The sequence below is a fragment of the Manacus candei genome, unplaced genomic scaffold, assembly GCF_025592945.1.
Source record: "Manacus candei isolate 608988 ecotype Guabito, Panama unplaced genomic scaffold, ASM2559294v1 h1tg000067l, whole genome shotgun sequence".
NCBI lineage: Eukaryota > Metazoa > Chordata > Aves > Passeriformes > Pipridae > Manacus > Manacus candei.
Window position 1 is genome coordinate 15,150,553 of NW_026138115.1, and position 13,197 is coordinate 15,163,749.

A 13,197-nucleotide genomic window follows, 5' to 3' on the forward strand; every position below is an offset into this window, starting at 1 on the left:
ACTTCCATGAAGGGACAGCCTTTACTGGACTTTGCAGTGATATAAAGCAATGATTTGAGCAAGATCATTATCCCACCCTGTGAATTATTGAGATTTTGGTCACAGATTTAATTCTGCCTTTAATTTTCTATATTAAATCACTAAACTTCTAGTTGTCTCATTGAATATGGAAAATATGCTAGAATTTGGAAACTTACCAAGTGTAACAAAAAAACAGAAGAGACTATCAACAATAGTGTCCATTATCGTTTCCATTTCTGTGTCTGTTATATCTGGTCGGTTAATGGCTAAAATAGCAAGGGAAAGAGTTAAGAATAGGGTTAAGCAAGGTTATGCCACTTTCATACAGAGAAAACAATCCTTTTCTTACCTGAGAGCTGTTAATAGTCAACAGTTTTTGTTGCAGAAGAGATTAAATCATGAAATGCCCCTCTTAGCACATATACTAGTTTCTGCTCCCTTTTTTTTTGGAAAAAAATTGGGAGAAAATTATTGCTTACTGTCTGAGGTCAAACACTACATAATTGTTTCCAACTCTCTCTGACTGCATACTTTAACTTTTGGATTGTGTCAGTACTACATTACTAAATACTTCCTAGGAAACCACATGTTATGGAAGAGAAATGGCCATCCACTTGGAAAACATTTTTCAGGAAAAAAATCCTCAAAAAATTACCTGTGCAATTTAAAAAGAATTATAGTATGCAGTTATCTATATTTAAAAATTCTAAATTCCACCTCTTGTAATGGAGATTCTTTTTTTTTTTTGCAACAAATTTACTGTCAGTCTCTAGATTAGGGATTATTATCAAGTTATAAAACATTTCATATGACAGATAAGAGAGATTTCCCTCATACATTTAGGTCAGAAGAGGAGACACGTAGCAACATTTCTCTTAAATAACTAACACTGACAAGAATATAATAGCCAACAGGAAACATCAAACCAAATCTTATCACAGATCTCAAGTCAAGCACTATCTCAGGATTCATGCCATAAATTCCACCCTTGTTTGCTTTATTTTACCTTTAAAATTTCTCACATAATTGCCTGTCTTTTCCTCTTTCTTCAAAAATGAATTTTAAAGCTCTAAATATTAATAAGCTTTCCATCCTAAATTTATGCATGGTCAATCATAACCATTCTCTAACTTTAAAGGCGCTTTTTTTCCCCTCATCTTTTCTCCTCTAAGGGGAGATGGATTATATTGGCAATTTCTATCAGCAACTATACTTAGCAAGCCAAAGTTTTGCCTTTGGCTGTTAGGATGACAGCAGCAATAGAAGTTTCAAGCTTCTGAAATATCAGCACCAAAAAAGGCAGACTGTTCCCAGTATCTGTATTTTTCTGTAATGACAAAGCTTTGAAATTAACTAGGGCTATCATTCTGTACTTACCTCCAACCAGTGGTCTCCCAGTTTACAGAGGGGAAATAACCTTATTTTTACTCTCTTGCCTTTTCCAGTTTTAAAAAGTACTCATTTATGATGGTCCAGTAATCTGCATACTGTCAGTGCCTTCTAATTTTGTATAACATGCATTTCATGAGCACATTTGTTTCTTGTACCATAGCAATCAATGCAGATATTCAGTATTACTGCTTGTTAAGTCAACCTTTGAGAAACTCCATTAATAACCTTTCAGTAAAATGTTCTGTCATGTTTTCTATATGTTCCTCTCTCTCTGCTGTAGTAAGCTTAGGGGGAATGCATTTATTTAGAGAGGTAAGTTTAGGTCTCCTACATTTTGTTGTCATTTTACAAAATTCAACAAAATGGTAAAGAATGGTAAAGAAGAATTTGCATAGCACAAAACAGGATGCCTCAAACATTGACTTTATACTAATATTACCCATATACTCTCCTTCTACACAGTCATAGAAAAACAGAACCAGAGAGAGTCTAAGGGTTATCTACTTAGTCCTCTTACCCAAAGATGAGTTAAACCCACGCAATTACTGTATCTAAACTAATTCAGAAAGATTCCCAGTCATGAAAATACCGTAACATTTATAGGTAATCTATGGTAATATTTCACTACTGTTAATGTTAGAAAGTGCTTCTAATATCAGATCAGAAACTTTCTTGTTGCAATTTAAGCTCATTACTTCTTGTAAACAGAGAGAATCTTTTGTGTCTTTTCTGTCTATGAAAGCCTTTCACATAACTGAAGAGTTTTATCACGCTTATTTGTCCCAAACATTACCCCTCTGTAAACACAGTCTTACAGACAGGAAATCAGGTTTCTGAAAATTAATCTGTTTTGTTATATTTATTCTTAGTTCACACATTCAGTTACATTAATGGCCACACATGGCAGTGCTGCTGCAAGAACAGTAGCTGTGTTCCATTACCCTCAGATTTACTTTGACTTATGTAGATCATGAAACTATTACAAACCGGCAGTTTCCTGCTAGGGTTTTTCTCCAAAGGCAAAAAAGACCACTTCTTCCTCACCCCTGCACTCCCACTGCCTCTCTGTGTCAGATCTAGAATTCACACAATGAGACAGATTGTCTCAGTGCTCTGTTGGAAAACTCATCACTCTCTATGGGAGATCAGATTTCTGTTCGATCAGCTTTTGGAAACTGCAAGCTTTCAGATGGTTTATACATAGTGTGGCAAATTTCAGTGGCCCAAGAGAGGAAAACAAGCCACACAGAAACTGATGGGTGCAAAACATTTTCAGTCATTTTAATTCAGATTCCTTGTTAGCATAAGGAATCTTATGAGAACCAGTCTTTACATACACATGAACACATCACACAACTATTATTAAAACTCTTAACAGTAGTTTTTAGTGAAAAAAATTAAAGTCTCCTTTTCAAACAAAAATGCCCTTCATTCTGCCAATGGAATCAATCCCCAGTGTGAGACACAACTGAGTATTACAGATCTAGTTTTAAAGAAAGGTATTGACTTTGGAAATTGCACAAGAGAGGAGAAAAATCTCACTGCTAAATGTTAGGCATACAAAGACTTCTCATCTCTACCAGATCAAAGCAAAATAAAATCACTTCTGGTTGTTAGCTACGACTTCAAAAATAAATTTCAAATTCAGACATTCTGGTAAAATTTTTATATAAATTTTACTTACCACGATATGAAACAAGTTCTTTGTTTTGGTTACACAATACAAACATGTCATCTTCTAAAGTAATAAAATTAAGATATTGATCAAACACCTAGAAATTAAGGAATAATGGTCAGAATAGTCCAGAGTGAAGCATAAAAAACCTATCTATGATTTACTGCTACTGAATCTTGAACATTTCACAGAAATGCCTATTCAAAGAAAGAAATGCAAGATATAATTTATTAATTAAAAAGCCTGTGTAAGGATTGAGTGATTAATACAAAATATTAGAGCACTGAAAAGTGCCAGAACAGTTCAATTGTTTCTGTGGACAAATTTTTAGTAGCCAAATATCACTAAAAAACACGTATGGAGGACATTTCAATATTATAGGACCATTTTTTGTGAACATGAAGGACTACAACATAAGCAGCACGAAGCTCTCGGGCAGGAGAAAGGGAAGAGGGCACTATCTGAAAAATACAACATTACAGCTGATGAATTCTAACTTTTCTGTAACATACCCATACATTCAGGAAAAAAATTAAATCTCTCTATGGAATAAATTACTCATGGGATATCACACCGGAAAAACAGATTTAAGGAAGTTAGTTTACACTGCTACACCAACTTACTCCTGCTGAGGATCTAAGGCCTAAACAACACAAGTAGAGTTCATTTCATTTCACAACAGATTCTTTGTCTCATGCCAGTAGTACTAACTGGAGTGAGAAAAAGCAAATATATTTAATTATATATGAAAATAATAACTTAATTTACAGGTTTTGGTACAGGCATCCAACAAAAGAGTAAATACCTAACACCTGCCTTTAACTCAGAAAGGTATGGGAGTGTACTCATAAGAGTGTGTTTGTATGAAATATTATTTAAAATGACAACTGCACTCATACTGTTCTTTTTGTGTACTTAGGAGTTAAAACCTCACCTCAACATATATGCACTGAAGGCACTCTGTTAGCTGATGAGATCAGGAATACTCTGAAACCTCTTATCATTTAGCACAAAAGTCTTGCAGCACTTGGACTTTTGACTAAGCTGAAGTATGGTACTAAGCTACATTAATGAGATGACTGTAGATTCCCTTTTTTCCCCAGGATGCCTGACAGTAAGAATGCAATAACACCTGAAATGGTGTTAACATTAGGGACTGGGAGACTTTCTTACCTTAGCCACTTGAGTTACTGCATTAGCACCTATAGCAGCATTTGCAATATCTTCCAGTTTACTTCTTGAAATGGCAGAAATAAAGTTTAAATAATAAGATTCATAAAGCTGGTTTCGAAGATCCTAAAAAAATAAAAGGAAAAACACAACCCTTTTCCTGAAAAAGTACTAATATATTTCTGACTAATTAAAAAAAATCCATACTTTTACTATGTGGTGTTACAATTATCCACAGTCAAACTGAATTTTCAGAAGTGCTTGGCTGTCTGTTCATACAGCTCTGCACAGTGTTTTGATTACATATCCAGATATAAACAACCTAACTTAGAACTGCAAAAAAACAGGAAATGAAATTTAATCTAAAAGACAGTAATCACTATTCCACACCTTACTGCTGACCAAAATTACCCTTTGCTCTTTTTTTAACTTTGGCAAAGATATCAACCTTCCATCTCCTCCCAGAGAACGTAAAAAACTGAGATTAGTCTAACCCAAGCCTCCTGCTCAAAGCAGCGTCAAACAGTACAGGTGGCTCAGAATTGTGTCCAGTCAGGTTTAGAACATCTCCAAGGATGGAGACTCCACAGACTCTCCAGGCAATCTGTTCCAGTGTTTGTCTACACTCATTAAAACAGCTTTTTCTTATGTTTAAATGGAATGTTTGTACCCACTGTCTCTTGTCTTTTCACTCCCTACACTCTCTCTCTGAAACACATAAGACATATTTACCCTTCTATTTTCTGGGAAATTGAAGTTTTGCACGTAAACATTTCGGGTAATATTTTTATGACAAATATGTGCTTACGTGTGGAAAATGTCAGCAAAGGTGTTTAGACACACACAAGAATTATATATAGAACAGTCACACTCCAGTGACTGCACAATTACTTAACGCACTGTTGTGCCCACTCATCTGAAACATTAAGCATGCAAGTTACCTGGCACATTCTGTCAATATTTTCTTCTGTTGGCATTACAAAGTAAACAGCTGGAACATCTGGAATAGCGTCCCGATCTGAATGCAAAAGCCTGACAGGAACAAAAAATCCATCTTTAATGTGCTGCTTCTCTGATATGTGTAAAATTAAAAAAGTTAAAGAAATTTTTTATTTGTACAGATAAATGTAATTTTCTACAATGTTGTCCTATATTTAGCTATATTTTTAGCAAGAATGAGACACGAAAAGAAAAGCAAAAAATCACAGTTGTATAATTTTTGGCTGAATATATTAATAGATGTCTCCGAAGTTTATTCAAAGCTTGAGAAAAGGCTTTAGAAATCTTCAAAAATAGATTATCCATTCAGAGGAAGCTAAAATACTGCATCCACAAAGTTCACATGCAAACTGTTGACATGATAAAAAACCCCTGCATATCTCATTCTATTAAACTTGCCTTTCCTGCTTAAAGGTAAGGTTCTTAGATGTTTTTCTCACATATCTGCTAATGTGTTAACATGTTAAACTGTGTTTCTATTTCTAGTCTTCACTTAGCAAAAGTTTATCAAATTTTGAAAAAATAAATGTATCTTCAAAGTTTCTTCATGATTATTACCACAGTTAAGGAATGACAATGAGCTAAGTAAATGTAATCTGGGGAAAGAGAAATGGGAAATGTCTTAAAATAATACTTAAAGATTCCATATGTTTGACAGCAGACAATTAAATTCTATGTGTAAAAAGACAAGCAGAAAACATACACAGTCCCATGAAACAGCTTGTGTCAATATAATTTTAACATATATGATTACAGAGGCATTTGTAAAGACAGATTCCAAAAGAATACCTCTTGGGTAATTTTTGAACAGGGGCCTCCTGTACTTAGCAAGAAATTCTACTGAACAGTGTTTGGAACTCTCTCTCCACTCCCTGATTCTGAATAATGCCATCAGATTTTAGGAACAAGTCAGGATATAAACTTTAGTAGCTATTTTTCACTATTTTGTTCATGATTTGCAGCAATATTAAAAAAAGTTCTCTTCAGCAAAAAATCAAAATTTTTAAAAAACACTTACAGATGCAAAGTGATCCCCATATCTCTCAGCTCTTTCACTGACAGCAAAGGTGAGATTATATCTTGGCCAAATCTGTCATAAATGAGAACCTGAAATAGATACACATCATCTTAAAAAGTGCTGTAAAAAGTGGATACTGGAGAATATAGGATACAGTGGATGCAGCAACTCAGGTTTAGGAAACTACTACCCTAACGTGAAAAGTGCTTAAACATCTACCAATTTAAAATAAATCATTAATTTGTCATGGACTTCCATTTGTGCTTATGAATAAATAAAATATAAAAAAAAACAAAAAGAAACTCAGTCAAAAAAAGAGGGAAAAAGAACCATCACGTCTATCTTCTGCAAACTGTCTTGACAAACAAGTCTGCTGTCAGAAATTTGTTATTGTATGTGCAGAGTTTTTCTGACTGCATTTGGGGGAAAACAGTAGGAGATGCAGAGAGGAATTAGTGAAAAAAGACAACAGATGAAGAGACAGAATATATGCTTTGTAGTAGCAACATCTCATGAACTACAAGTTACATTTTAAAGGTAATAAAGGTAGCTCAGCTTGTTCAAGGCTAACAATAGTTCTTCCCTTTGTATGGGCTTCTTTCTGACTTTGAGTTTACCTATAAGGTATCATGCAAGCTTCTGCCAATGGTACGAATGAGATCTAAGTATATTTCAAAAATATCCTCCTCAGTTACTCAGTAAAATATTGCCTAAAGAATCAGTTAGTCATTTAGTCCTTCAGTCATCAAGCAAACAACATCTGAATTTTTCTCAGCAGTTCTGATAATCAATTCCGTATATTTATAATACAGGAAAAAATATTTTGTACAAGTTAACATAGGGAAGATGAACTTGAGTTAGTAAAAATTCGCAAATCTGAACTTTTCTGAACACTAAAAGATTCTCATATTCCTGTTCAAATAGTTCTTACCTTCCACACTGGTTCTCCTGTGCTGTTTTTAACAGGAGGGACATTGAAGTTCAGCATACGTTTCAAAGCCACTGGAAAACAAAGCCAAATTACTCTCTTTACATTTCAACAACAGTGATTAAACACATTAGCAGTGTTTCATTAAACATTTCATTTGAGAGGAAAACCATCATAAAATATAAAGGCAACAAATCAAATTTTCATTACTTTTATACAGCTTTGACTGACAAGTGGCTTATGTCAGATAGAATTTATGGGGTCCAGAAGACACTGGAAAAGGAAAATAAGCAAGTTCCAAAACATTAACTCTTCTTAGTTATACAGGCTATATGACATGGTTTGTGTTAAAATAAGTCCAGTACCTTCCTTAAGGTGCATTCTAGACATGAGGAACTAGTTTGCTTTATTCCCTGATCTGCTTTTCCTACTCCACTGGAACAACACTATACACACAAACAAAAAATACCTTTATGCCTGACTAAAACTAATACACATTTTAAAACATTTTGAGAAGTCATAAGAGGAAATTGCTGCTTTAAGGGGTACAAAAACATCCTTAATTTGCAGCAGGAAAACTCTTTGAAACAGGAATGAACTTTCATGTAACTTGCCATTCAACACAGAAACCAAAGCAGATTCCTTCACCTACTGCTAATGTATAAATCTATTAAGTAATGAGTTCTTCCTCAGTTACCTGATTAAACAACACACTGTGTGCTGCTCTCCCATCTTTGACTAACAGCAAAGGACTATTTGCATCATTATAAATTAGTGGCTATTCTCTTCAAACTCATAACCAAAATCATCACAAGGTTTTGCAAAGAGGAAAATCAGAGCAATGTATATCACTTTGCTCATAAACAGAAAGCAGTAGAAACAGTTAACTTCTGACTCTGGCTGAATGAAGCCTGTGAGCATACTCAGTGCAGTTCCCTGGGATTTACAGTATCACAGGACGGGTCAGGCAGGAGAGGACTTTGAGAAACCTCCAGTGCAACCTACTGCTCAAGCAGGGTCATCTGTGAGGCTAGGCCAGGCTGCTCAGGGCTTTATCCAGTCAAGTCTCGAGGGGCGGATATCCTACAACCACACTGTGCAACCTGTGGCACTGACTGTCCTTGTGGGGAAAAAGTTTTTCCTTATATCCAGTTTGAACATCTCATTTATGTTATGTAGTTTATGCCAGTTGTCCCTCACCCTATTGCCATACACCAGTTCAAAGGAGCCTGGCTCCACCTTCTCAGTGCTGCCTATAGGTATTGGGGAGCTGCTGTTTGGTCACCCCTGAAGCCACCTTTCCTTCAGGCAGAACTAGCCCTACTGCTACAGCCTCGTCTCACTGCTCAAGCCCCTGATAACCCTGGTAGTCCCCACTGACTCCCTCCAACTGTTGGATGGCTTTCCTGCACTGTAGCCACAAACTGGATGCAGCATCTAGACACTGTTTCCTGGGGCTGGGCAGGGGAAATAATCACTCCCCTCCATCTACTGGCTGTGCTCCTGTGAACATGGCCCAGGATGCTGCTATGCAGGGGCTCACTGTGGGCTCACGTTCAGCTCGCCATCCACTGAGACCCCCTGCAGGCAGCTGCTCTCCACCAATCAGTCTGGCAATCCCAGACTGCTCTCTAGTCTGACAAAACACTGTTGCCTGTATGTTGCAAGGGGTTCTTCCTTTCTAGGTGCAGGAATTTACATTTGTCATTGTTAAATTCCAAAAGATCTCTGCTGGTCTATTCCTCTTGCCCATATAGGTGCCTCTGAGTCGCAGCTCTGCCCTCAAGTAGAACAGGCTCCCCTAGTTTGCTGTCACTTGCACACTTAATCAGAGTACGCTCTGACACTTCCTCCAGGTGACCAATAAGAGATTTGAAACAGGAGAGGTCACAGAATATGCTCATGCGGTGCTCCAGTTGTTACTAGCCTCTAGGTACATTATGTTTGATTAATCACAACCCTCTGAGCCTGATCATCCAGCCTTTTTGCTTTATGTATCTAGTTGCTCATCCATTCAGTCTGTAACATCCTAACCTGGATACAAGAACACAACATCAAAAGCCTTGCTGACGTCAAGGTAAATGACACACTCTACTGTCCCACTGCCTACAAGTCCAGTCATTTTCTTGCTGAAGGCAATTAGGTTGGTCAGACATGATTTACCATACATAGATCCACACCCGCCTTTTCCTTCATGTGATGAGAAGTATTTTCCAATAGGACTCACTCCATGATTGACTCCAAAGTGACACAAAGGCTGGAAGATCGTTGCTGAAGACTGAGGCAAAGGCAGCATTGTGTTCCTCAGCCTTATCTGTACCTATCACCACTAAATGACCAGGTCTATTTAGCAATGAGCCAACGTTTCTTCTTATTCACATTTTTGCTACTAATGTTGCAGCAGAAGCACTTCTCATTTCTCTAGACATTAGCTGCACCGTTCAACTTCACTTGAACTTCGGCTTTCCTAACACTATCTATTCACATCCAGGCAATGTTTCCGAATTTCTCTTTCGCAGCCTGTCCCTGCTTCCTCCTGGGTACTGTCCTTTCAAATCACATTACTAGCAGTGCAACGTGACTGTGGGAAAATCCAACTCAGCAGTGAGTGCTGAGTCTCCCTGGAAACCAGCATTCCACTTCCTTCATACTTTTTTATTTTCTTCTTTTTTAAACACCAATGGAGCAGTCCTGAAAGTTGATTACAGAATGCTCCTGGATTCTTTGGTCCCTCGCCACTGGTGACATCTTCAGCCATTATGAGCAATTTTTTTAAAGCTCTACGGTTATGTATTTTGGTACTACTGGAGCTGAAACAGCTGCTTTGCAGTTTATCATCTAAAGTAAAACTTAGCATAAGCTCTCTGTGAAGGAAGACGGTAATCAGACTAGTTATGTGCTGTGACAATCAAGATAAACATTCAGCAAGTCTCTGAGTTTCTTTTTTTGTACTGATATTGCCATTTCATTTACTTTTATGCTGAATGTTCCCTGGGGCAAGGATCATACTTTTACTGTGCTTGCACAATGATATGCTTTGACTGGTTATGAACCAGGATAAAGGTCACAACAGATGGTGTACATACGTGGTAATACAAACACTAAATGATAATAAATCTTTCCCTTTTTCCATGTATCTTTTAGTTCCTGAATCTATCTCCTTGCAAAAGACACAAGAGAAGACAATACAGGTTCAGTGGTAAAGGCTGACTGAAATAATCAAGTAACAGTTGTCAGCAAATGGACAGGGGGACTGAGTGTCCCCTCAGCAGGTTTGCCAATGACATCAAGCTGCGTGATGAGGTCACAGAATCACAGAATTATTTAGGTTGGAAAAGACCCCTGAGACCATCAAGTCCAACTGCTGACTGATCGCCACCTTGTCAACTAAACCATGGCACAATTGCCACGTCCAGTTGTTTCTTGAACACCTGCAGGGATGGTAACTTCACCATCTCCCTGGGCAGTCATTCCAATGTTTAACAATCCACTCCGTGAAGAAATTCCTCCTCAATAAGCTGGAGTGAAGGGATGCCATTTAGAGGGACCTTGACAGGCCTGAGAGGTGGGACTGTGCAAACCTCATGAAGTTCAACAAGGTCAAGTGCAAGGTCCCGCAGTTAGGTTGGGGCAATCCCAAGCACAAATACAGGCTGGGCAGAGAATGGATTTAGAGCAACCCTGAGCAGAAGGACCTGGGGGTGTTGGTGGATGAGCTGGCGATGTGCACTTGCAGCCCAGAAAGCCAACTGTATCCTGGGCTGCATCACAAGCAGCGTGGCCAGCAGGGCAAGAGAGGGGATTCTGCCCTTCTGCTCTGGTGAGACCCCACCTGGAACACTGCATCCAGCTCTGGATGTGGACCTGTTGAATTAAGTCCAGAAAAGATCCAGCAAAATGATCTGGACACTGGAATACCTTTTCTAAGAACACAGGCAGAGGGAGCTGGGTTTGTTCAGCCTGGAGAAGGCTTTGGGGAGACCTTACAGCAGCCTTCCAGTACCTAAGGCAGGTTAGAACAATGCTGGAGAGGGACTTTTCACAAGGGCTTGTAGTGATAGGACAAGGGGGAATGGCCTTAAACTGAAAGAGAGTAGGTTTAGATTAAATATAAGGTAGAAAGTCTTCCTTATGAGGATGGTGAGGCACTAGAACTGGTTATTCAGAGAAGATGTGGATGCCCCATCCCTTGGAAGTGTTCTAGGCCAGGTTGGATGGGGCTTTGAGTAGGTGTCCCTGCCGAGAGAGGGAAGAGGTTGGAACTAGATGATCCTTAACCCAACCCACTCCATGAACATGGTGAAGCACAATAGAAAAGAATAAAGCTGTACAGAACATGAGCACAAAGAAATGGGCTTTATTAGACAGGTAGAAAAGAGAAGAAAAGCAAAAGATTGGAAAGGAACATCAAGTAGCACTGTCAATGGCAGATGGACATAGGAATGAGATTGCAGAAAGGACTCCTGGTACAAAAAGATGGAGCATACTAGTCAATACTTGAGGCACACACAGAGACTGACTATTTTAGTCAGATGATTTTAAACATTTCATGCTAAATAAATGCATCCAGAATCGTCTATACCACCAAAGATACCGCAGTTGTCAATGAGAAAGTGACAGGATTACAGCTCAAACTACTTTCAACTTTGGCAAGCAAGGGAAGTAGACAGGACTATGGAGTCGACATCCTCTATGCTTTAGGAGTATATTCAAGGCTCTACAGAGATTAAAGAGTCAATTAAGGACTCAGCAATCTGTAAGAAGGGACTGAATAACAAACACTTTACTCACAGAAAACCTGCATCATTAGTTGTTAATCTCGTGTTCTCAATTTCTTGACAGTCAGTACGTAGTATTGTCTTAACACGAGCATCACAACAGCAGCCTTATTTAACGCTATTTCCCGTTGATCCTTCTCACGGGTAGGAGGAAACCAAGACGGAGGGTGCGCGTCCATGGTCGCGAGAGAAGACACCGTTCCCGTCCCGGGCCCGCTCAAGTTCCTCCCCGGGGGCGCCTTCCACACCCCGGCGGCACCTACGGCCGGGGCCCGGGGGCCACAGCGGGGCCGGGGCTCCTCGGCGAAAGCCGCAGCCCGAGGCCCCCGAGTAGAGGCGGCGGAGCGGCGCCCCAGCTGCCGCCGAAGCAGAGGGCGGTGGAGGGGCCGCCACCCCCTTGCCGGGAGACCCAAGCCAGGAGAGAGGGTGCGAATCCCCGGCGGAGGCGAGGCGGCGCCCACAGCCCGCCCCGCAGGGAGACAGGCAGGCGCCCCCGGCGGCAGCGTGCGGCTGACCCGGCTCCCTCCCTGCCCCGAGCCCCGGGAAGGCGCCGCACGGCGAGGACGGCGGCCGGCGCTCACCTGTCTGCTTGTCCCGGATACCGGCCGCCATCTTCCCGCCCGCCGTCCCGGCCGCCCCGCCCCGCCCCGCCCCGCCCCGCCCCGCCCGCCGCCTGCGCAGCCGCCGGGACACGTGGCGGCCCCTGCGCGGGGGGCGGGCCCGGCCCGGCCGCGCCTCCGGCCCCGCCAGGTGCGCGGGGAGCGGCCGTGCGGGAACCGCTGCTCACGGTCCGGCAGCGGGGCTGTGCTTTAGCCCGGCTGACTACGGCATCTTCCACCTTTCCCCACCCCCCAGCAAAAAGCCGCAGGAGCAGTGTTTGCTCTCGCACTGAAGCTTCATGGAGGGAACTGGAACAGCTCGGATGCAAGCAGCTAAGCTGCACTCAGATTTCAGTACATGAAAGGACTGAAGTTTCAAAACCAGCCAGCTAGCTATAAATAAAGTCATCAAGAAAAGATAGTTTCGAGTTTGCTTGCCTCTGCCGCAGGTAGCACATCTCCAGAGGCAGCCTTCCTTGGATTCTCCATGCTCTTACAGCATCCTACAGTGGGAAGAGCCCCATTCGCCCTAACACAGTTTTGGATATCTGGATAAACATGCTATATATTTATATAGGTACACAAAGGAAATTACAGAAAAGAGCGATAACTTAATG

At 40.4% G+C, this 13,197-nt stretch overlaps 1 protein-coding gene across 3 annotated transcripts in view; it reads right to left on the bottom strand.

The window, feature by feature from the left end:
- SCFD1 (sec1 family domain containing 1) overlaps nucleotides 1-12,679 on the bottom strand; it is a 52,512-nt gene extending 39,833 nt beyond the window's left edge. Inside the window, exons 1-7 of one of the 3 annotated variants that reach the window (XM_051806265.1) lie at nucleotides 12,563-12,679; nucleotides 7,207-7,277; nucleotides 6,276-6,364; nucleotides 5,200-5,290; nucleotides 4,262-4,384; nucleotides 3,098-3,185; nucleotides 198-287 (exon numbers count right to left, since the gene is read on the bottom strand). In XM_051806265.1, coding sequence (XP_051662225.1) covers nucleotides 198-287; nucleotides 3,098-3,185; nucleotides 4,262-4,384; nucleotides 5,200-5,290; nucleotides 6,276-6,364; nucleotides 7,207-7,277; nucleotides 12,563-12,593 — 583 coding nt within the window. In that variant the 5' untranslated portion in view covers nucleotides 12,594-12,679. Of the gene's footprint in view, nucleotides 1-197; nucleotides 288-3,097; nucleotides 3,186-4,261; nucleotides 4,385-5,199; nucleotides 5,291-6,275; nucleotides 6,365-7,206; nucleotides 7,278-11,994; nucleotides 12,289-12,562 lie in introns of those variants that run through there. The other 2 variants (XM_051806266.1, XM_051806267.1) reach the window with 2 other exon arrangements.
- Nucleotides 12,680-13,197: the final 518 nt, after the last annotated feature.